The 26,538-nt window shown below is 41.0% G+C and overlaps 1 protein-coding gene across 14 annotated transcripts in view; it reads right to left on the reverse strand.

The window, feature by feature from the left end:
* limch1a (LIM and calponin homology domains 1a) overlaps positions 1–26,538 on the reverse strand; it is a 395,389-nt gene that overhangs the window by 179,929 nt on the left and 188,922 nt on the right. For all 14 annotated transcript variants that reach the window (XM_063043243.1, XM_063043232.1, XM_063043235.1 and 11 more), the window contains exon 3: positions 6,040–6,109. In XM_063043243.1, coding sequence (XP_062899313.1) covers positions 6,040–6,109 — 70 coding nt within the window. The remainder of the gene's footprint in view (positions 1–6,039; positions 6,110–26,538) is intronic.

A 26,538-nucleotide genomic window follows, 5' to 3' on the forward strand; every position in this document is an offset into this window, starting at 1 on the left:
CTTAAATGTACTTGAAATAAAGCAGCAGCCATATAATACCCAGTTACAAAATCAGGACCACATTTACAGCATCAAAGGGGGAGACAAGATATCCAGAGGGGCTTATTTCTTTCAAAAATCAAGATACACCCATGAAGGCCTCTGCAGGGTCAATGCTGATTGGGGGGTGGAAGACTATGGCACAGGCCAGAGGTCTCAAATGATCTTCTTTCTTAAGGTCATACTTCAATTTAAATAAAGTGAAATGAAGTACTTACAAGCCCATGAATAAATGGAAAGCCCAAATAAGGACAGGATTTTACAGGATAATTTTTACTACCAACTGACATAAATATGACATCAATCAGCATTCACCAGGGAGGCCCACCCCTTTAGAATGGATACTTTTGATGACAGATCGTTGATTTGGTTTCTCTCCCCACAGATGTTGCTCAGCTATTAAGTTTTCCAGCATTTTTCAATTTATATTTAAGAAGGACAGATGTATCACCATTGGCAGCCTCTAATTTATGAATGGAACAAAGTTTTAAAAATGTGTTCGTATACAGAACTTCACACTTTATGTGCTAAGCCACAAGTGTTCTTACTTGAATACGTTGAGTGGTGCCATTGAAAGAACATGAACAAGTGGTTTGTCATGCTTTTTAGTTTTGGTGAGACTTTAGGATCTTCCACTGGATCTAAATTGAACTTTATTGATGTATTCTTTTCTACTTACATCAGCCTTGTTATGACGTAGACAAGATGATCAGAATTAGCAATTTAGTTTCTTTTGAGCATTTTGACAGAAATTGAACTTTATTGTTGAATGATATTTGCAGTAAGTAAAGTCAAGTTTATTGTCATTTAACTATATACTGTACATGCATACTACCAAATGAGATGTTTCTCCATACCAGGGTGAAAAGCACAGTAATACACATATCACACACAATAACTTAGGAAAGTAAAAATTAAATCTGCAAATGAATTATGCAAATATAAACAAAGTGCATAAATTAAATATTGTAAGGTACAGTACAAATTATCCAGTGACACTTCAAATGCGATGCGGCAGAGAGTTCAGAAGCCTAGTGGCCTGAGGGAAGAAGCTGTTTCCTACCCTGGATGGAGGAAGTTTTTTTAAAACGTTTTTAAAAGGAACAATAAATCCATTATTTACATATTTCCTTACAACATAGAAGGAGACCATTTGCCTCAATGAGTCTATGCCAGTTCCCAGAGCAATCCCATTCCATCACTTATTTCTCTGTGACCAACTCTCTCACACATGTCCACCAATAGCCCCCATTTCCCACCTACATCTATACTCACAGATTAACTTTAAAACCATCCTCGGGACATGGGAGGAGACCAGAACACAAAAGCAAACACTGTATGGTCATAGGGAGAATATATAAATAACACACGGTCAACTTTAGATTATGAAGACACGTAGTCCTCTTTTATTGTCATTTAGTAATGCATGCATTAAGAAATGATACATTATTTCCTCCGGTGTGATATCACAAAACACAGGACAAACCAAGACTAAAAAAAACTGACAAAACCACATAATTATAACATATAGTTACAACAGTGCACAATACCATAACTTGATGAAGAAGTCCGTGAGTACAGTAAAGTTCAAAGTTTCTCAAATGTCCCACATCTCATGCAGACGGGAGAAGGAAGAACTCTCCCTGCCATGCCGACCACAGTCCGACTCTGAGTCATCTGAAAACTTCGAGCTCTGATCAGCTCTCCGACACCGAGTACTGAGCGCCATCTCTGTCCGAGCGATTCGACCTCTTTCTCGTCGTCAAAAGCAGACAAGCCCGGGGATTTTGAGGCCTACCCTTCGAAAGACTCCCGACTGCGCAGTAACGACAGCAGCGAACAAGCGTTTTAGAAATTTCTCCAGATGTTCCTCTGTGCTTTCACGTTCATTATCCATCAAATCAGAATTGCCCACGGCCCCTATTTAACAGATATGACATCATTTTTCACCGGAGAGCTGTGCACGTGCAGGCGCGCTGCCAACTTTAGTGGCTGGGATTAAATGTGTATTGCTGATGGGATTACCTGCAGAACCAGTGTGCTGCCCTTAGTCTACAGGGACTAAGACATTGAATGATAATGAAAATTTTGCTGCCTCCAGCCAAGCTGGGATACATGACATTTGAAGATCTGATTAATCTTGCTTCAGGACCCAATCCCTTTGTTCCACTGCACAAATTTAACAGCTGATATCAAGCTGAAACTGCTATGTACACCCCTGCAGATTCGAGGCAAATTGCTAACCAGCCAGCAGTATGTAATTGACAACCAAACTTCAATATGGAACAGTTATTGATTGGAAAATGTGGGATAGTTCTACAGGGAATCTGGGAAATCAGAATCACAATCAGAATCAGGTTTATTATCACTGGCATGTGATGTGAAATTTGTTAACTTAGAGCAGCAGTTCAATGCAATACATAATCTAGCAGAAAAAAGAATAATAATAATAATAATAAATAAGATGAAAATAATAATAAATAAGCAAGTAATCAATTACGTATATTGAATAGATTAAAAAACATGCAAAAACAGAAATACTGTATATTAAAACAAGAGTGTGGTAGTGTCCAAAGATTCAATATCCATTTAGGAATCGGGTAGCGAAGGGGAAGAAGCTGTTCCTGAATCGCTGAGTGTGTGCCTTCAGGCTTCTGTACCTCCTACCGGATGGCAACAGTGAGAAAAGGGCATGCCCTGGGTGCTAGAGGTCCTTAATAATGGACGCTGCCTTTCTGAGACACCGCTCCCTAAAGATGTCCTGGGTACTTTGTAGGCTAGTACCCAAGATAGAGCCAACTAAATTTACAACTCTCTGCAGCTTCTTTCGGTCCTGTGCAGTAGCCCCTCCCCCCCATACCAGACAGTGATGCAGCCTGTCAGAATGCTCTCCACAGTACAACTATAGAAGTTATTGAGTGTATTTGTTGACATGCCAAATCTCTTCAAACTCCTAATAAAGTACAGCCACTGTCTTGCCTTCTTTAAAACTACATCGATATGTTGGGACCAAGTTAGGTCCTCAGAGATCCTGACACCCAGGAACTTGAAGCTGTTCACTCTCTCCACTTCGGAACCCTCTATGAGGATTAGTATGTGTTCCTTTGTCTCACCCTTCCTGAAATCCACAATCAGCTCTTTCATCTTACTGACGTCGAGGGCCGAGTTGTTGCTGTGGCACCATTCCACGAGTTGGCATATCTCACTCCTGTATGCCCTCTCGTCACCACCTGAGATGCTACCAACAATGGTTGTATCGTTAGCAAATTTATAGATGGTATTTGAGCTATTCCTAGCCACACAGTCATGTGTATATAGAGAGTAGAGCAGCGGGCTAAGCACACACCCCTGAGGTGCGCCAGCGTTGATCGTCAGCGAGGAGGATATGTTATCACCAATCCACACAGATTGTGGTCTTCTGGTTAGGAATTCGAGGATCCAATTACAGAAGGAGGTACAGAGGTCCAGGTTCTGCAACTTCTCAATCAGGATTGTGGGAATGATGGTATTAAATGCTGAGCTATAGTCGATGAACAGCATCCTGACGTAGGTGTTTGTGTTGCCTAGGTGGTCTAAAGCCGTGTGAAGAGCCATGGAGATTGCATCTGCCATTGACCTATTGTGGTGATAGGCAAATTACAATGGGTCCAGGTCCTTGCTGAGGCAGGAGCTCAGTCTAGTCATAACCAACCTCTCAAAGCATTTCATCACTGTCGATGTGAGTGCTACCGGGTGACAGTCATTAAGGCACCCCACATTCTTCTTCTTAGGCACTGGTATAATTGTTGCCTTTTTGAAGCAAGTGGGAACTTCCACCCGTAGCAGTGAGAGGTTGAAAATGTCCTTGAACACTCCAGGTAGTTGGTTGGCACAGGTTTTCAGAGCCTTACCAGGTACTCCATCGGGACCTTCCACCTTGTGAGGGTTCACCCCCTTTAAAGACGGCCTAATATCGGCCTCTGAGACAGATCACAGGGTCATCAGGTGCAGCAGGGATCTTCACAGCTGTAGTTGTGTTCTCCCTTTCAAAGCGTGCATAGAAGGTGTTGAGTTCATCTGGCAGTGAAGCATCGCTGCTATTCATGCTATTGGGTTTTGCTTTGTAGGAAGTAGTGTTTTGCAGACCCTGCCAGAGTTGTCGTACATCCAATGTCACCTCCAACCTCGTTCAAAATTGTCTCTTTGCCCTTGAAATAGCCCTCCGCAAATCAAAATGTTTCCATTTTGAGGATAAACCAGAGTAGATGTCATATATATGGGATGGTAATAAAGTCAAAAGAGAATTCAGGAGAAACCTGACACTCCATGGCTGCTCACTGTAACTCCACAGTATTGGTCCAGATCAGGCAGTACAGCAGCCGTGGAGCGGGGAATTGGATAGGAATCTCTACCACCTGATCCCGCAGCGGAAAGTCCTACTTTTTCTGCCATGCTTGCTCCTTGATTAACAAAACAGAAATACGTTCATTTATAGAATGAAATCACAAATTACAGCTAATAAAGTACTCTTTGAAATACTGTCATTTAAATGTAGAAATATTGGATAGAGCATCACAGCAACAGAAGAAAGGGTTCAAATTGTTATTTGCATATCATCCTTTTGGACGTGTCTTCAGAGTTGGCTTTTTTCAAAGTACCTTTAATGCAATTGCTTGGAGGTCTTCAAAGGTTTCTTCTCTTTACACTGGTTCCTTGCTTACTGTATCAAAGAGCCAGTCATGGGATTGGCAGACACATTCGCTTATTTATACCTAGAGCCTGCCTTGCATGTAGAATTAGCATGTAAGTGAAAATGGATTATGCTAAGAGCAGTATCAGGGTGCTGTGAGAAATTCCAGAAACTCCACGCTGTTCAACTTGAATGGACATGGTGCCCTAAATGGGCCCAGCACACCAACTCTATCCATTGTCTGGCTTCTCATCAGCTTCCACCAGACCAAGTGCAACCTGAAAAACAGCTCATCCCTGTGCCCTTTCCCACTGGAGATGCACCTCCCTCTCTTTTCCCACTGTGGATCATGCCTCATCACTTTCCCACTGGTTCTTAGCCACCCTGTCCTTTCCCATTAGAAACTGGTCACAGTCTCTTTCTGCACATTAATCTCCATCTTCTTTCCCATTGCCTGGTCTTCTCCTACATCCTATTAAGGCTTTCTCACCATTTACTTGTACTTACTACAGAGTTTTTGAGGAACCCTTTGTATCTCTTGGCAACAGATGTCAAGCTGCATTAACTACTTATCAATTCTGAAAATAGATAATTAGGTGGTTAAAAAGGCTTTTTTCTTCATTGAATTACATAAACAATTTTGAACCATTCCGATCATTAATAAATTAAGCACACACAATATTTCTTTACCTGACAATTACTTCACTATAAAAAGTCGCTCTTCAAGCAGAAGCAGGTGTACGTCCTTGAATTCTAGATCTTGGAATTATGCATTATGACAGTGAGCCACGTCAGACATTTCTGTCTACACTATTTCCATACATTGTTACACAATTTAAAATACATAATCAACCAGTATAATTTGTGTAGCCTGCAGTAAAAGTACGAAGTCCGTTGTAAAATTCAATGCATCATACACAGTATTTATGTGCTTAATACACTGACCTGCTTGCACCACCATTGCTCTATTAGTTGAAGCATCTTAGTGCCTCAAGGGGAGGGTTGCTGTGTTGTGAGGGCATTGTGATATGCGACTGGTGGTAGTCCATGTTGAATTGTGATGGTGAAGTATCATCGGTCAGTCTCATGGGCTTGGCTCTTAGTTCAGCATAGAACCTGAGATCACAATCTCCTCCAAAATCCAATACTACCAATGTACATTGGTCATTCTCATGCCTACAGTTTGCTAGGCAGAGCTACCATTAGGTATCTGTCACATTTCTCGAAATAACAGCAACTATCCTTTGCTTCAACAAACCAGCGATTTTTAATCTAAAGCAATTTCTGAACTTTTAAGCTGCAAGTAAAAATCAGCAGAACCTGAAACTCACCAGTCCTGCAATGGGAGTTGGCAGACGATTGATCTTCTTCACAGCCCCGGGCTTTATTGCATTTAATAACCTATAATTAAAAATAAGAAAGGATAAAAAGACCCGAAGTTGAATGGCCTGCAATTTCTTTGGCTGAAGCCAATTGAAGCAGGCCTGTATGAAGTCATTGGGTTAAGAATCTTAGCCAGCAGAAAGCTCATGAAGCTTATATATAACCATATAACAATTACAGCACGGAAACAGGCCATCTCAGCCCTTCTAGTCCATGCCGAACTCTTACTCTCAGCTAGTCCCATCGACCTGCACTCAGCCCATTCTCACTACAGGAGGAGAATCCCTGAAGGCTATCACAGAATATGGTGACGCTGTGCATAGTTGGATCACGTGCATGAATGGGAGGATGAACAGATAACAAAAGATAAGTCAGCTACTGCTTAAATTAATAATTCAAACAGATGACAACTTCAAAACTATTTTGTCCTCTACTAAAAAGAATTCTAATACTGTGACATACAAGATTATTGCCTCTGCTATTGAATTGACCCATTTTTGCAGAGCACCAACATAACCCCAATTTTTTGTACATTGAATGCATGCACACCTCATGTAAATAAAACTGACAGTTGATCTTCATTGCATTGAAATGAGACCTTAAAAATATTAGTACAAACAATTACCCCAGAGAAAGCAATGCAGTCAAAGCGGCAAAGATTGCAATGAGACAGGATGGTGTTCTCTCCTTACGTCATCATAAAAAAACAAAGGTTCCAATGATATTAAGTTTTGCAAAGGAAGTAAAAACTCTGTGTGTGAGGCGCTGTCACTTAATCTGAGTCTCAACTTAGAGCTGGCTGCCACCACCAATTAGGGAGAATCTTAAGTAGGTGATATTTAATGTTACATTAATTTATGGAAAAGCAAACAGCAGTTTAATATAATTACATTTTAACCATGATAACAAACATAAATCATACATTGGTAATGTTAATCTTAGACATTATCTTTTAGAATACATTCATCTTCATTCTGTCTGTATTAAAGCCAGAATCGTTTATTATTTGATGCCAAACCAACTATGTTATCATCTGACACCTTTTATGAAGTGTTTTGTCACTTCACACTTTGGACAGAGAGTAGCTTATTTTGGCTTTTCACATGTTGGTGGAATGTGAAGGGAAGGCAAAACCTTTTCCATGAGGATTCAAACTCTTTCACACTGCTTCCTGACCTCTGACAGTGACAAAATTACTTAAAGGGCAATGAGACAGTCAGACTATGATTATGTTTGAGTCTGAATAGCAGTACAGTAGATTTTGAGAGAGAATATTTTACCACTGATATTTATCTTTTTGGTGGTGGGTCCTATAGCCAACTGCTTCTATAGTGTGTTCATTGTTCATCAGTACCAGAGAAAAAAAATCTGTTCGTGCCAAATTTCAGGGCCCATGTGGATTAGTTAGTTTCACACAGATTCTGGAATCAAATCTGTACCCAAGACGCCAAAAGGCATTATAAAAGTAGCATTAGAATTTCAGAATCCTTTGTAACCTGAACTCAAGGCTGGAGAACAACATATTAACACACAACGCATTGCCCTAGTGTGCAGTCTACAATCTATTTTTGCATTACAATTGTCAGTATTAGCAAACAAACAATGCAAACATGACATGACCACTTTGAGAAAATGTGCTTTATCATTCACTCTATTTCAATAAATGGATAAATTTGTGAACAAAACCATTCTAAACAAATTGTCTGGCACATCAACAGTCTGGTTCTAAAAAAATCATAATTAAAAACACATTTTCTACTTTTGTTAGCTTAGTTCCAGTTTACATTGCCATCTTCCACTGATATGCTTTAGTTTTATGAGTTTCAGGTTATGCTCTTTTCAAATGCATTCAACTGTAAACTTTTCAGGGTCATGTAATGAGAGTAAAGGTAAAGAACGTGAAGATGCTTAAATCCTCTTAATTTACTGTCATTGATGGAGTATCACTGAACTATCCCACCATTTTCCCTTCACTCAAAGTATCTGTGAATTAAAAAGTACATACAGGAGATTTATGCTGGAACTAAGGCTGTATAGTCACAATTCTGCAGAACTCCGCACACCACTGCTATCTTTGTACCCTATTGCTTAGTAGCATTTTCATTATCACCATTGTCATTAAAATTCTTAACTGTTCTGTCCAGCCTGACAGCCCAATCTGAAGCTATTATTCACTTGGGTCACTTGCACTAGTTGCATATTTCTACATTACAACTTTAATTCTATTTCAAGAAATACTTATTAAGGTGTAAAACAATTTGGGAATGTATTGAAAGGAATGTCACGGGAGCAGTAATAAAGGCATAAACCTCCTCCAGTAACTCTCTTTCAACATTTCTTCTCCAGTAAAGACATCAGATGTTTAGTTTGCTCTGCATTGTTCTAGTGTTTTACTCAGTTCCATGCAGTGCACTTTGTCTTCTTCACATCTTATCTTTACCAACATTTTCAAAATACCAAATATTCCAAAGGTACAAGATACACTAATTTTTTACCTTTCTTCCATCTCTATCAAAGCAGTTGCTACTCTGCTATGCTACTTTTCTGGTCATTAAGGCCTCAGTGAGCAGATATTTTCCTTGTCTCAATATCACACAATTCACTGCACTTACTAGAGATGAATAATCCAAGATGATGCTTCATGCCACAAAAGGCAATATGAGGGTGGATGAACAGAATCCCACTTATAGAAGCAGAACTTAAAACAACTTCTTAAAGAAGGATTGGGTGATATAATACCCAGAACTTTAAAAGTTGAGCTCACCTTGCTGCTAAAGGCACTGTTGCCCACACTAAACCAATGAAAATTAAGAATATACAAAGTGCAAGAGATGTAGGAGCACAGATACTCAGGGAGTAATCAGGTGGAGCTGGAGGAGGTAACAGAGCGAGAAGGGTTAGGATCATGGAGTACTTGAATATGATGATGAGAATTATTTATTTGAAGTAACTAGAAAGGTATTAAACTAGATTATGTAAACTTTGATTTCTCAAGTTTGCGAAAGGTGGAGGATAGTGGGCCAGCAAGTTGTGCATTGAAATAATTAAGATTGCAGATAACAAGAACACGGTGAGAGATCCGTAGCAGATCAGTGTAGGAAGGAGCAGAGGAGCAGCTCTGGAGCAGGCAACTTGAAAGCAACGAGGATAAATGGTCTTGGTGACAGTACAGATGCTAGTCTGTATCTTCCCTCGGTAACAAATAGTGTGGCAGTCCAGTGTCTGGTTCCATCTCAGACAGTCGTTAGAGATGGAGCCAACAAAGGGAAAATGAATTTCCCACCAAGCTGTAACCCGATGGAGTGGATAATCTACCCATCCAATTTTCACTCATTTCAATGGCAGGCTTTACAATGGATGGGTGATCTGCTATACTAGAATAGTGCCCAGATACCGACGATTAAAACTTGTATGCCTTTGGCCCTGAGCATACCGCCCAGAAAATGAACCATTTTCATCAATTGAGCTGTGCTTTCTCTTAAATCGGGGAAATTATCCTGCCTCGAGTGCCCGTACCATTCACTTATTCCCACACTACCACATCACCTGAACAATGATCATCCTGAACTGCCCCGTAACCTACCCCACCCTCCTACCACCTCCAACCACCGATCCCTTCTCGCAACGTACATAGTTGCAGCTCTGTGATCAGAGGATGGTGTCACAGTCCTCATGATCTTACTCCTTGCTAAAATTATCTACCTCCTTTATCCATTCACTCCTCACCTTCGTTACTTTCTCCATCTCCAAGTGTGCTCCATTAATCCCTTGACACATCAAAAATGCAGAAGACTCATAGCTGACACTAGGCAGGTCGCTGTTCTGGATGTATGGGCATACCACACATGTGAGAAGAATAGCATTCTGTGGGGCATCACCACATTCACCAACTGGGCTCTCCTTTATTCCAATGATGTACTGTACATCGTGGCATGAGGAAACCTGCTCCTAAATAAGCCCTGTTATTTTAGCTCATAATTCTCCCAGTCAGCTATAATCACTCGCTGCTCCATGCTCCTCTTCCAACTGTTACATCCAAGCTCTGGAATCCTATATTTAACTTCACTAAGCTCATCATTCCTTTCCCACCCTTTAAGGACGATAGCTTTTCTATTTTCCCCTCTATTTGATGTTTGCACTCTTCACCCATGCTTTAAAATACTTGGTGCTGTTTTTCTGTAAACATGTGGCATAGAAACGTAAATAATTAGTCCAGAGGAAATCTGCTTTGTGGTATAATTTTCTAAGTTTGTGTTAGCAGGAGACTTCATGCCTCCCAGGGTAAAACTGGAAATTGAAGTACATGCTCTATACAATTTCATGACCACAAAGTTAAATGGTTAGAAAATTATGCAGTGTTTACCCCCAAATCTCCTGTGTGTGCTCTTTGTGGGTGTAAAAAACTCAGAATATAATGCACCATTTTAAAAATGCCTGGCTATGAAGATATAGCATCACCAACAAACCATCCAGTCTTACGGTTACAGAATAACAACTCCATCAGTCAAGGCTACGTGCTCTCGTGACATTACGTCCTTTGTTTATCAGTCACAAAAACGGTAGGTATGGTAACATTAGGTTTGTTTTCCAAGTAATCTGTAGAATCACAATTCTACTTACAGTAATTCCTTAAAATGAATTGTAGTCCACTTAATATTGTCTTCCATAGACATCAAATGAATCATCGAGAGGCTATAGATCCCATTAATTCTGACCTCTTCCTAGAATCCAATTTAAAAAGGGTTTTGCCTAGAAACCAGCTCTACTTGTAATTGATTTTATGCATGACTTGTGCACAAATGCCATTTTGTGCATGTTAGATCACCTTACAATCAATACCAGGTCAATTAGTGACTATTGGGAAACTGACAGGGATGATTCACCTTAATGCATCAAATGCTTGCCCTATATCCTACACTATCCAACCATGTCATCCAATACACACTGGCCATTTATACCTTTCACTGATTTGAAAGGTACAACCCATGCTTTTCACTGACACTTACAGTAATACAAGGAGCAAATCATCAATAAATTGCACCTGCAGTCTCTGCCAGACTAATTTTTTCTGTTCTTCACTATAATCCACCAGTGTCAGTAACAATAATAATGGCTTCACCACACACTCCGCTGCATGACATTGCTATCACCACCATCTTGGTGAGCTGTGATTCACTGTAGCTCACGGTTATTCAAAATGTCAGTGAGAACTATTGCACATGGATTGCCAAGCACACGTCCCATTGCCCATTGCTCATTCTTTCACAGTCCCCTCACCTCCTTGGCACATCTTTGTGCCGTCATACTGTGGCTGCCCTGTTCCCTGGTTGTAAAATTGTAGAGTCAGACAGTACAAAAAAAGGCCAGTGGGTCCACCATTCCCACATTAATCAATAGGGACCCAATTATATTAATCCCATCTTCCACCCTTGGCCCATAGCCCAATCTGCCTGAGCAAATGAAGGTCTTGTCTAGATGCTTCCCAAATCCCGTCAGCAACTCTGCTTTCTACCCCCTCCCAGGCAGAGGCAGTGAGGCAGTCTGGTGTCAGGGTTTTTTATGCTCTCATCGTGCCCAGAGTCTGTGCTGTGCCACAGACTTTTGGCTACTGGCAGCTTCAACAATGCCAGACTGGTGGGAGGAAAGAAGGGCCAGACAAAATACACGCTCACGTCTTCCAGAATGGGAGTCAGGCACAGGGACGACCTCTGGCCCTGAAAGGGACAATGGTAAAGACAGCAACTTCCACTATGTCTGATGACTGATGGCGCATATGACTACCAGTAATGAAAGCTGAAAGGAAGCAATCGGTATGAAGTCTGAAGTGACCAACACCAGGGGCAATAACAATACTGTATTTTTGAACAAAGGTTGTACAAAGTGAGAAAGTTAGTTTTGGTCATAGGAGTGATAAGATACTAGACTTTAAACATTTTGAGAGTCTTAGTGAACAGGTGTTAGGGATCCGGAAAACTAATAAAAGGATCAGGAGAAACCCTACTATATCCAGGATAGGAAGAACAACTCCTGGAGGATGGTGCCTTCCATTTGAATGGGAGAAGATGGATCCCTATTTGACTGGAATGCAATGTGAGATAGGTGCACGGATGTTGACCGTAACAACCACTTTGTGGCAGCGAACACCGAGAAGAGAATTTTCCAGATGAGATTGGTGAGAAGTTGGACACAGTGGCAATCATCCATAAACAGAGCAGTATGGCCTGTTGAGCACCAAAAAGAAAGGTTCTAGATATAAAATACCAGACGTTAAATGAAACCTTTTGCATGTTGAAAGGCCTAGACAGAGTAGATATGGAAAGGATGTTTCCCATGGTGGGAGAGTCTAGGACAAGAGGGCACAGCCTCAGGATAGAGGGGCGCCCTTTCAAAACAGAGATACGGAGAAATTTCTTTAGCCAAAGGGTGGTGAATTTGTGGAATTTGTTGCCACATGCAGCTGTGGAGGCCAGGTTGTTGGGTGTATTTAAGGCAGCCATTGATAGGTTTGTGATTGGACATGGCATCAAAGGTTACGAGGAGAAGGCTGGGAACTGGGGTTGGGGAGGAGATAGCGAAAAAGGAACAGCCCTGATTGAATGGCGGAGAAGACTTGATGGGCCAAATGGCCTAATTCTGCTCCTATGTCTTATGGTCTGAGCAGCACATTAGGAGATTAAAATGGTAAAAGTGGACAATCGGCAGCATATTGATAACGTAAGCCACACAGCCAAAGGATCCAGTTATTTATGGCAAACAACTTAATATCTCACAGCTTATCATGGCAAATGGCAGACAGCAATAATTATGCTCAACAGAGATGTGAAACGCACCAGCTGACAATAGCAGAAGAGTAAGAAATGCTCAGGATGGTGCTCTCTAAAGAACTGCTGAACAGGGAGCCACCTGAAGAGAAGGTAAACACCTGGAGGCAGAAATTCAAGTTCAAATTTAATTACCATTCAAACATACATGAATATAGCCAAATAAAACAGCTTTTCCCCAGGGCCAAGGTCCAAAACACATTACCAACAGCACATAGCACAACACAAATAGCATGTATGGTTCTGATTTCAGAAAAAACATCCAATCACAGAGAAAAAAATAATATAGCCCAAGTCTCTGGGTGGAATAACTGTAGGTTGTCCTGCTTCAGTTTCTTCTTCCACTTAATGAACACTGGAGGGCAGCAGCGAGCAAACACCAGAAGGCAGCACTGAGCGAACAATGGAGGACAGCACTGAGCGAACACTCGAGAGCAGCACTGAGCGAACAATGGAGGGCAGCACTGTTGGGAAGGGCCAGCACACATTCCAGCTCTCCCCACACCACCTTGGTGTCTCTACCCTTGGGCGACTGCAACAGGCTGCTGCATCCAAGGCAACACATGGCCTAGGCCTAGTGCTTGCAACAACTGAGGCAACACTACTCTCCTGCTGTCAATCTCACTATGAACCAGTGAACCAGACCTTCAGTATTCTACATTACCAATGACTAACAGGGTATTGATATCCTAATAAAAACATCCAAGACAATCACTCACTCCAGCTGTTGGATTATGCACCACCTCCGCACAACAGAACACAATTAGTCCTGATGACAACAATAACAACCTTATGCAATAAGTCCAGCTCCATCACTATTAAGCAACTCACTGTAGTACTTGATGTTCTCAGTATTCAGCAGTGGCTTATGATCGTCAAAAAGACATATTGTGGACAAAAAAAATGCAGCTTTGATAGGACCCAGAATGGCTGCTGCATCTATGCAAATGAAACAGACTAATTGCTTGAAGGTGCTTCATCAGAAACCTTCAAAAGGCATCATTTAAGGGATATGTGAAGGGAAGGATAATCCATGTCTTGGAATCTTCTATGTTCAGTTCAGAATCAGAATCAGATTTATCATCACCATCTTGTATGTTGTGAAATGTGTTGTTTTGCAGGAGAAGTACAGTGCAGACATAAAATTACTAAAAATTACAAAATAAACAAATAGTGCAAAGAAAAGGAATAGTGAGGTAGTGCTCACAGGTTCATGGACCATTCAGAAATACAAACTTGTATGATGCCAAAGGAGGTTATGAAGCTACTGTTGAATCACTGGGTATGGATTCAGGCTCCTGTGTCTTCTCCCTGACACAAACAGGGCATGTCCTGGATCGTGAAGGTTCCTAGTGATGTATGCCACCTTCTTGATGCATCACCTCTTGAAGATGTCCTCAATGGTGGGGAGGATTGTGTCCATGATGGAGCTAGCTAACTCTGCAACCCTTCATAACTTCTGGTGATCCTACACATTGGAGTGTTCGTAATGAGGCTGTGATCAAATCAGTCAGAATGCTCTCCACCGTACATCTACTAAATTTGCAAGAATATTTGGAGACATATTAAATCCCCTCAAACTCTTAATGAAGTACAGCCACTGGTGTACCTTCTTCATGATTGCATCAATGTATTGAACCTAGGATGAATCCTCAGCGACGACGGCATGCAGGATCTTAAAGCTGTTCACTCTTCCCACCACTGACCCCTAAATGATGACTTGTGCATGTTCTTTGGGCTTCTCCTGGGAAGTCAATAATAAATTCTATGACCTTGCTGATGTTGTGTGTGAAGTTGCTAAAACACCACTCACAAACCCTTCTATCACACTCCTGTACACCTCCTTGTTGCCATCTGATTTCAGAAGCCATCCCAGTTCAACATTCAGAGATGACATGACTGGAAGTGCAGGACTCTCGGTATTGCACTGAGCTGTTAGGGCTAATAACCTATTCAAGTCCCAGGAGTGCAGTGTGAACCGCCTAAATCAGATACCAGGGTGATAACATCCGAGTCAATGATCCTTACTGATACTCACCACTGACCTCTAGAGGTGCTTAATGGTAAGTGTATTGCTCTAAGCCTGACACCTCCACACACATTATTAGGTGCAGAGATCAAGAAGTTACTGTCAGACATACCCTGCTCCTGATTCAGCAGCTTTTCTGGAGACTGTGAATGGACTTCAAGTTCAATTCTATGTGTTATTACAAGATGTTTTTGCTTCTACATGTTAATCTCACTAAAATGTTAATTTTGTTGATTGGAATGTAACTGTATATTTAAACACTGTACCAAGTCATAAATTACGCGTACAAATCCTCTGACTCTGCTCAGCTAATTTTATATGTTGATAAGTCTCAGACCCTGAAATTAATATCAGATTTCATAAATATTTTAAAATTTTAAAAATGTCATGATAATTCATTTTCTACTTTAATTCAATATAAATGTCCCAATTTTTATTTCACTTTCTATAAGAGTGCAAACTTGTTATTCTTAATCAGTGCTATTCATTTCATGGCTTGATCTTTATGAGAATTTTCCTGTCTATTTGGGTGCTAATCCAGTTTAGTATAATCAGAGGTGCTGAATGTCAAAATCCTTTAAAGAATGCTTGGGACAGAGAGTCATTATGATAAGGGGGAACTCTAGCCCAAAGAGGTGGCCAAATATTTATAGGCAGCTTTCTTCAAGGACAGCAACAAGCATTGTGTCATTGCTGCAAACTGAAAAATCCTTGCTACCGTCACTATTCAACCGTTTAATAATCTGTGCTTTATTTATCCCAATGTACAGAGATAATCCTTACATAACTCATCCATTCTGTGTTTCACTTCAAATTATTGGGAAAAATGTGTCAGATCTAAAACTGTGGTGTAGCTGGCCACATGAAAACACTTAACCATGATTTCCAGTTGCTGATCATTATCAGTTCATCTAATTAATCTTTTTTCGCACACTATGAGCTTAAGGTGAGAATTCAGTATTGAAAATTAATCACTGTCATTTTGACGCACAGGGACGCACAAGGACTTAATTTCCTCCTGTGCTAATTTCAACATGTCGGCTGGCAATAAACTCTGTTCTGCACTTTCTTTTCTGGTACCCCTATGGCCCACTCCCCTCAAATGTAAGTTACTGCTTTGGATACTGTTATGGGCAATGACTTACCTGGGGGAATAGTGGTTTGCAGCACAAGTCGGTGTTGGAACCACTTCTTTTCTTTGTTATACGTCAATGATTTGGATGAAGGAATTGATGGCTTTGTGTCCATATTTAGAGATGATACAAAGATAGGTGAAGAGGTAGGTAGTGTTGAAGAAGAAGAGTAGTGGCAGCAGAAGGACTTAGACAGATTGGGAGAATGGGCAAAGAAGTGGCAGATGGAATATAGTGCATGATCATGCACTTTGGTAAAAGGATTAAAGGCGTGGGCTATTTGCTAAATGGGGAGAAAATTCAAAAATCAGAGGTCCAAAGGGACCTGGGAGTTCTTGTGCAGAATTCCCTAAAGGCTAACTTTCAGGTTGAGTCATTAGTAAGGAAGGCACATGCAATGTTAGCATTCATTTTCAGAGGACTAGAATACAAAAGCAAGGATGTAATACTGAGGCTTTATATTGTGAGCAATTTTGGGCCCTTTATCTAAGAAAAGATGTACTGGCATTGGAGATAGTCCAGGGGAGATTCACAAGAATGATTCCAGGAATGAAAGGCTTAACATATAAGGAGCATTCGATGGCTCTGGACCTGTACTCGCTGGAATTTAGAAGAATGAGGGAGGATCTCTTTGAAATCTATTGAATATTGAAAGGCTGAGATAGAGTGGATGGGGAGGAGTCTAACACCAGAGAGCACAGCCTCAGAATGGGAACGTCCATTTAGAATGGAGATGAGAAAAAAATTTACTTAGCCAGAGGGTGGTGAATCTGTGGAATCCGTTGCTGTAGACAGCTGTGCAGGCCAAGTCATTGGGTATATTGAAAGTGGAGGTTGATAAGTTCATGATTAATCAAGATATAAATGGTTACGGGAGAAGACAGGAGAATGGGGTTGAGAGAGATAATAAATCTGCCATGATGGAATAGTGATGTATACTTGATGGGCTGAATCGCCTAATTATGTTCCTATGTCTTATGGTCTTATGTCCATTAGCCTATTTAAAATGGCTGTTTAATAGCAGGAATAGAATTTAGTGACCAGCCCGCTAAAAATTGTACAAAAAGCAAATTAAACTACTCAGCGTCAAGACTGAATCCCGTAATGGCTAGCTAAAAGCAAAACAGCATTCTTTCTGCATTATCCTCAAATGAACATAACTTCCAAAGCATATGGTATATTGTACTAATTTGGTTTTTCATATTCCATATCCTTATAAAATGAAAATGTCATTGTTCTGTAAACTAAAATGAAGTTTATCATTACTGACTGAGACCAACCTTAACTAATTTCACGTCTCATGAAAATAAATGAAAAGCTGCAGTGCCTGAAATCTGAAATAAAAACAGTAAATGCTCAGCAGATCAGGCAGTAACTGTGGAAAAAGATAGAGTTAAACTTCAGGTCGAAACTCTGTCATAAGGAGAAAAGAGAGAGTAATGTCTATTTCTCATTCCATTGATGCTGCCTGACTTGCTGACTGTTTCAGCATTTTCTATCTTCACTTCTAGGTCATAAAGCACTTGGTCATTCACTTTTACCTATCAGCATCAGGGAGGCAGGCCAAGGAAACAGCGTTAAAGACAGATCCAAAAACAAGAAAATGTGTTTGTGGTACAACTACTGTGAAGTCTGTTCGAGGGATGCCTACCCTGAACAAGTTTAACTCTTTCCTTCGGTGGGAGTTCAGTGAGACCCTCTCTCACTGCTCCCCCTCTATGATCACTGTGGCCATCTGAAGCAACACACACAAGATACTGGAGGAACTCAGCAGGTCAGGCAGCATCTATAGAAAAGAGTGAACAGTCGATGTTTTGGCCTGAGACCCTTCATCAGGACTAGAAAGACAGAGGAGAAGCTGATAAAGATAGATAAGCTGGTTTATAGCTTTCCCAAAGGGAAGTAGCATTGATGTCTACATCGATGGTGCTGAGGTTGAGAGCTCCAGTTTCCGAAGTCTGCCCTGGTCCAGCCGGTCTAAGAAAACCCACTGCAGTCTGTCCTTCCTCAGGAGGCTGAAGAACTTGGCATTTCCTCTTTGACCTTCACCATTGCTTATCGATGCGCCACAGAAAGCATCCCATCTGGATGCATCACATCCTGGTATGGCAACTGCTCTGCCTGTGACTGACCACAAGAAACTGCAGTGAGTTGTGGACACAGTGCCTTGTGGAAACCAGCCTCCCCTCTATGGCCTCTCTGTACTCCATACTGCCTTGGTAAAGCAGCCTCCATCATCAAAGGCACCTCTCCCCACACACACACACACACACACACACACACACACACATCATTCCTATCCTCTCCTATCGGCAAAAGATACATAAGACTGAAAGCAGTATAGCTTCTATCCCACTATGCTAAGACCATTCAATAGTTCCCTAGTATGATAAGGCGGACTCTTGATTTTACAATCTACCTGGTTATGACTTTGCACTTTATTGCCTACCTGTGCTGCACTTTCTCTGTAACTGTAATACCCATTCAACATTCTGTTACTGTGTTACCTTGTTCTTCCTCAAAGCAATTGATCTGTTTGAACACTACGCAAAACAAGATTTTCACTGAACCTCAGTACATATAACAGTAATAAACCAATTTACCATTATCTGTTTATTAATCCCAGGACTACTTTAAACAGCTGACATAGACCAGTCCTCAAGCTATGCCTATGTACAGTAACACACCTTCACAATTTAAGCCATTAGCACCAGTACAGGTTTGGTAAACCTCGAGCTGTACCACCCCCGAGGACAATACTTTCAACAACATTTGGAAGCTAAAACTAACATAGTACCCCATTTGGGCTCTAGCTAAGAATCTCCACAGGCTTATTCACTTTTTAAACACCACTTCTCTCAGCCCTTTCTTGAGAACGACGAACACTGATGATATCATCAGTTTTTTTTGAAATGGTTACTTTAACAATGCAACGCACACAAAACGCTGGAGGAACTCAGCAGGTCTGGCAGCATCTATGGAAATGAGTAAACAGTCGACTTTTCGGGCTGAGACCCTTCTTCAGGACTAAAAATAAACAGGGAAGAGAATAAAAAGGTGGGGGGGGAGGGAAGGAGGCTAGCTGGAAGGTGATAAGTGGGCCCAGGTGGGTGGGAAAGGTCAGGGGTTTGAGAAGAAGGAATCTGATAGGAGAGGATAGAGGACCATAGGAGAAAGGGAAGGTGGGGGGGGGACGCGGGGGGAGATGAGGAACAGGCAGAGAAGAGGTAAAAAGGCTAGAGTGGGGAATGAAAGAAGAGAGGAGGGGGGATGGAATTATTTTTTTTCACCCAAGGGAAAAGTCAATATTCATGCCATTAGGTTAGAAACTACCAGAAGGAATATAAGGTGCTGCTCCTCCACCCTAAGGGTGGCCTCATCTTGGCACAAGAAGAGGCCATGGACTGACATGTTGGAACAGGAATGGGAATTGGAATTAAAATGTTTGGCCACAGGGAAGTTCCACTTGTGGCAAATTGAGCGGAGGTGCTCAACGAAGTGGTCCCCCAATTTTGGGGTATGGAGGTTCAGGGGATAGTAGGTAAGGAGAAGAGGAACTCTATCACTGTTAAGGCGGTGGGAAGATGGGGTGAGCACAGACGTATGAGAAATAGAGGAGATGCAGGTGAGGGCAGCATCAATAGCGGAGCGACAGAAACCCCATTCTTTAAAGGAGGAAAACATCCCAGATGTCCTGGAAAGGAAAGTCCCATCCTGAGAACAGATGTGGTGAAGGTGAAGGAATTGAGAAAAGGGAAGAGCATATTTACAGAAGTAAGGTGGAGGAGGTATAGTCAACATAACCATGTGATCGATAGGTTTTTAAAAGATGTAGGTTGACAGTTTGCCAACAGAGATGGAGACAGAGAGATCAAGAAAGGGGAGAGAGGTGTCAGAAATGGACCAAGTGAATTTAAGGACAGGGTAGAAGCTGGAGGCAAAGTTAACGAATTTGACAAGCTCAACATGGGTGCGTGAAGCAGCACCAATGCGTTTGTCAATGTAGTGCAGGAAGAGTTGGGGAACTATTACCGGGAAAGGCCTACAATATGAACTGTTCTACGTAGCTAACAAAGAAGCGGGCATAGCTGGGGCCCATGGCTACCCCATGAGCCTGGAGAAAGTGGGAGGAGTCAAAGGAAAAATTGTTGAGGATGAAAACCTGTTGCCAGACAGAAGAAGGTGGTGGTGAAGAGGATTGTTTAGTTCTTTTGTGAAGAATGCCTTTATCTCAGTTTATTCTTAAATGTCTTTAATTCCTCTATTTATTTTACTTGGAATACAATTAAAGGCAAGATTGCACATTTGTCTTCAATGCTGTTTAGAACATGGGCACCATACCAGTATACTTTCAACAACCTGATTATCTCCCCACTGTTTGCCTCACTATGATCTTCGAGTCTTTAAAGTCCTACATCTCAGCAGCATAAACATGAGCAGGGCATTAGGCCTCTCAAACCTTCTATTCCATAAAACTTTTTATGATCTGTATCTAATCTCGACTTATTCTCCTTTTTCTACATATGAATTGATACTGAATAGCCCTATCCAAGTACATGTTTCGAATCAAAAGCCTTTCAAGAGGGAAAAAATTCCTGCTGACAACATACCTTACCAATTCAACTTTACTTTCAATATGCCAGAGGGATAACTCAGGTATAGAACATTGATTAATAACATCTTCATCAAAATATTTTTGTACCATCTCACATAGCCAAGAACTGAAGATAAATCAATGCAGCTTTAACTTGCAATCAGTCCTCTGAGGCACTATTTGAGAATAATGACAAACAAATAAACTGAACGTCTGGAAACAATTATCATCCACCATTGCCTCCCAAATGTTATACTTCATATCAAAGAATAATATCCTTTAATTCTATTAAATCAATATGTGATATATAATGTACATTACACAGTCCTATTAATAATGTACACAATCAATTTGTAACTAACTCAAGGATAATGTGAAGCGAGCTGCAAAGTTGTAACTCATTGAATAGTATTGTAAACCATAAAGGCAAAACTCAAGAATACTATGAACTTTTCCACATACTTGAGATTTCATTCTAATTACATTCAGCTGTTTATTAACTTGCATCCTAAATTATGTAGATTCGTAGCCTTTCCATCAGTAATGCTGTGAGCATGCCAAGTACAATAAACACTGGGTTGTGAAGAAGGTTGTGCAGTGAAGTTGGTGGAGGATACAAGAGTCTTCTTATTGAGTTACTATTGAAGGATCTATAAAGAAATATCTTTTGATATTTCATTTGGACACTATAGTTTTAAAGTGATTTTGCCACATTAAATGTTAATTTAAATATTAAATATCCCAAAAAAATCATCAGTCCTATACCCTCTGCATATTTCCTCCCAACTTACACTCTCCCTTATTTGGAAGAAAATGGAGCCACTTTCCTACACTAACCCCTTACTGCATTTAAGAAAAACTTCCCCATCCTGTACCTTCTAATTATAAAAAAAGAATTAAAATTACTATGTTAAAAACACCCTGAAAGGTTCCAGAAACATTTATTCCTGAAAACTTTATGGCAAGATAATTCTCCCAAAAACACATGCCATTTTCAAAATCAACACACCAAAATGCTGGAGGAACTCAGCAGACCAGGCAGCATCGCTGGAAAAAAAGTACAGTCATCTGCAGGTTTTGTTTGCCATTTTCAAAATCATGAGGATAACTCAAATATGGATCTCAATTTCACTTTCTTTTCACTTCTGAAACAAGAATATTTTATCTTTATATTAACTTAAAAATATAAAAACACATTAAAATAGTTGAGAACCTATACGTTAGTATTATATACTAATAGTTTCATACAAGCGATAGATCTTCCCGATTCGGGTTAAGGTATATACAGAATCCCAAGCACTGTAACAGAACAAGCAATTCCCTGTGTTCAGAAACATCATCTCATCTGCAGGATGCCCACAGTTTTGAACAGCAGATGTTAACTCTGACGTTACACCCACTTTTCAACCAAAGCATCCGTTGGTCATGCTAAAGTTTAAATTCACTGAAACATTTTACTTGGAAAAATCATGTTTGTTTCTTTGTTCCTAAGTATAAAAGCAAATAGCATTTCTGAACAACAGAGAGGATACAGTGGGCACAGTGAGAGGAATGCCATTAAACATCAAGACTAGGTGGCTCGATTCTCTCTCACTGCTGACCATCTTTGCCTGGCTGTGTTTTGCACAAATGTTACTTTGCACTTGTCAGCCCACACTTGCTCCCGTTAAATGCAGACACGGACAGCTGCATGGTCAGAGCATTTGTGATTAGAACTGAACATTGTGAAATTCTCAGCCAGCTCCTGACTTTTCATGGTAGGGAGGCTGTTAATTAAGTAGTTATAATCATAGAAAAGTGCAACTCAGAAGTAGGCTCTTCAGCCCATCTAGTCTGTGTCAAACCATTTCAACTTGCACAGGGACATTGCCCTCCATATCCCTATCATCCACGTATCTATCCAAACTTCTCTAAAACATTGAAATTGAGCTTGCATGCACCACTTGCTCTGGCAGGTCGTTCCACTCTATCATGACCCTCTGAGCGAAGAGGTTTCCCCTCATGTTCCGCTTAATCTTTTCACCTTTCACCCTTAACCCATGACCTCTAGTTGTAGTCCCACCCAACCTTTGTGGAAAGAGCTTGCTTGCACTTATCCTATCTATACCCCTCATAATTTTGTATACCTTTACCAAATCTCCTCTCAATCTTCTATGTTCCAAGGAATAAAGTCCCAGCCTGTTCAATCCTTCCTTATAACTCAGGTCCTCCAGGCAACATCCTTCCTTATAACTCAGGTCCTCCAGACCCGGCAACATCCTTGTAAACTTTCTCTGTACTCTTTCAACCTTATTTACATCTTTCCTGTAGGTTGGTGACCAAAACTGCACATAATACTCCAAGTCTGCCCTCACCAATGTCCTATACAACTTCAACATAACATCCCATACTCAACACTTTGATTTATGAAGATCAATATGCCAGAAGCTTTCTTTATGGCCTTATTGACCTGTGATGTCATTTTCAATTAATTATGGACCTGTATTCTCAGATCCCTTTGGTCCAACGCTCTCTTCAGTGCCCTACTGCATACTGAGTAAGACATGTCCTGGTTGTTCATACCAAAGTGCAAAACCTTGCACTTGTCTGCAATACATTCCATCTGCCATTTTTCAGCCCACTTTTCCAGTTGTTCTAGATCCCACTGCAAGCTCTGATCGTCTTCCTTGTTGTCTACTACACCCTGAATCTTGGTGTCATCGACAAATTTGCTGATCCAGTTAATGACATTATCATCCAGATCATTAATACAGATGACAAACAACAATGGACCCAGCACTGATCCTGGTGGTACTCCACTAATCACAGGCCTCCAGCCAAAAAGGCAACCACTACTACCACCCTCCAGCTTCTCCCACAAAGACAATGTCTAATCCAATTTACTACTTCATCTTAAATGCCAAGCAACTGAACCTTCTTGACCAATCTCCCATATGGGGCCTTGTCAAATGCCTCGCTAAAGTCCATGTAGACAACCACTGTCTTTCTTAGCCAGGGCCTCAATAACGCTTGAAAACATAGGTTCCTTACAGCTATTATCTTTACCTTTTATTCTACCAGGCACATACAAGCTTTGTATTCTCAAAACCTCACTTTTGAAGGCCTGCCACTTACCAATTACACCTTTGCTGGAAAACAGCCTGTCCCAATCCACACTTGCCAGATCATTACTGATACCATCAACATTGACCTTTCTCAAGTTTACAATCTCAATCTGTAGACCAGACCTAGCTCTTTGCATATTTACTTTGAAAATAATGGCATTGTGATCACTGAATTCAAAGTGTTCCCCTACACAAACTTCTGTCACCTGCCTTGTGTCATTCCATAGCAGAACAAGTGTCACACACTCTCTCATTGGGACTTGTATGTACTGATTAAGGGAACTTTTCTGAACACATTTGACAAACTCTATCCCATCCAGTCCTTTTACAGTATGGGATTCCCAATCAATATGTGGAAAGTTAAAATCACCTACTTTACAACAACCTTATGTTTCTTCCAACAGTCTGCAATCTCATTACAAATTTGTTCCACTAAATCTCTCAAACTGTTGGGTGGTCTGTAATTTAATCCTATTAACGTGGTCATACTTTTCTTATTCCTCAGTTCCAACCATAACACATCATTGGACAAGTTTTCCAGTCTGTCCTGACCGACTTACTGCCTTGATATTTTCCCTGACTAGTAACACCACTCCTCCTCCATTAACCTCTCCTGTTCTGTCACATCTAAAACAGCAGAACCCCAGAGTACTGAGCTGCCAGTCCTGCCCCTCCTGCAACCAAGTCTCACTAATAGCTACAATATCATAATTCCAAGTGTTGATCCATGTCCTGAGGTCATCTGCCTTTCCTATAGCTTCTTGTATTGAAATATATGCAGTACAGGACATTAGTCACAGTATGCTCAACCTTTTGATTCCTGACTCTGTCTGAGGTCTTAGCAACATTTGTCTACAAAACCTCTCCCCTATCTGTTCTGGCACTCTGGTTCCAATAATCCTGCAACTCTTCTTTAAACCCCACCATGCAGCACCTGTTAGGATTTTAGTCCCCCTCCAGTTCAGGAAGATTAGACCATAAGACCATAAGATATAGGAGAAGTAGGCCATTCGGCCCATCGAGTCTGCTCTACCATTCAATCATGGGCTGATCCAATTCTTCCAGTCATCCCCACTCCCTTGCCTTCTCCCCATACCCTTTGATGCCCTGGCTAATCAAGAACCTATCTATCTCTGCCTTAAATACATCCAATGACTTGGCCTCTACAGCAGCTTGTGGCAAAAAAATTCCATAGATTTACCACCCTCTGACTAAAGTAATTTCTCCGCATGTCTATTCTAAATGGACGTCCTTCAATCCTGAAGTCCTGCCCTCTTGTCCTAGACTTCTCTACCATGGGAAATAACTTTGCCATATCTAATCTGTTCAAGCCTTTTAACATTCGGAATGTTTCTATGAGATCCCCCCTCATTCTCCTGAACTCCAGGGAATACAGCCCAAGAGCTGCCAGACTTTCCTCATACGGTAACCCTTTCATTCCTGGAATCATTCTCATGAGATCTTCTCTGAACCCTCTCCAACATTGGTATATTCTTTCTAAAATAAGGAGCCCAAAACTGCACAAAATACACCAAGTGTTGTCTCACGAGAGCCTTATACAGCCTCAACAGCATATCCCTGCTTCTATATTCTACACCTCTAGAAATGAATGCCAACATTGCATTCGCCGTTTTCACCACTGACTCAACCTGGAGATTAACCTTTAGGGTATCCTGCACAAGGACTCCAAGTCCCTTTGCATCTCTACATTTTGAATTCTCTCCCCATCTAAATAATAGTCTGCCCATTTATTTCTTCCACCTAAGTGCATGACCATACACTTCCCAACACTGTATTTCATTTGCCAATTCTTTGCTAAACTATCTAAGTCTCTCTGCAGGCTCTCTGTTTCCTCAACACTACCCGCTCCTCCACCTATCTTTGTATCATCAGCAAATTTAGCCACAAATCCATTAATCCCGTAGTCCATATCACTGACATACATCGTAAAAAGCAGCTGTCCCAACACCAGCCCCTGTGGAACTCCACTGGTGACCGGCAGCCAGCCAGAATAGGATCCCTTCATTCCCACTCTCTTTTCTGCCGAGAAGCTAATGCTTCACCCACGCTATTAACGTCCCTGTAATTCCATGGGCTCTTATTTTGCTAAGCAGCCTCATGTGCAGCACCCTGTCAAAGGCCTTCTGAAAATCCAAGTACACCAAGATGCTTGGGTCTAGGAGCACTCTTGAGGAACTCCTGCTGTGGTATCCTGGGACTGGACCTCTGACAACCACAGCTATCCATATTTGTGGAAAGAATAATTCCAGCCACTGGAAAAATTACTCCTTGATGCTCATCAGTTTACTATCTGTGTAACTGTCCACACTGTAGCCAGCTATGGAAGATTAACTTACTCAGTGTCCATAACACTGAAGGAAATACATGAACTCATGATGAGGAACTGTTTATCCACCACCAACAGTATCTTTGTTGGAATTAAACAGGTAGATTGAGGCAGAGCATATTATTTAAATAGACTGAAGCTTGAACAGAGTGCAAAGAGCTCTGCATATTCACTTATGAAGGACACTAAAGGGTAGCAGTTTGGTATTAAAAATAACCAGAGACATAAGTGGAATATTAGTCTTTATAAATAGTGGTGTGGAATATATTGGGTCAGATGTTTAGAATCAGCCATACAAAGGCCTGATCGGGTCACATCGGGAGTAAATTGTGACAGCCAAAGCAATAATGTTAAAAAAGATAGAAACATAGGCAACATACAGTGATAAAGCTTCACTGGTGCCATTTTTTGAGCACTGA

The sequence above is a fragment of the Mobula hypostoma genome, chromosome 3, assembly GCF_963921235.1.
Source record: "Mobula hypostoma chromosome 3, sMobHyp1.1, whole genome shotgun sequence".
Classification (NCBI taxonomy): domain Eukaryota; kingdom Metazoa; phylum Chordata; class Chondrichthyes; order Myliobatiformes; family Myliobatidae; genus Mobula; species Mobula hypostoma.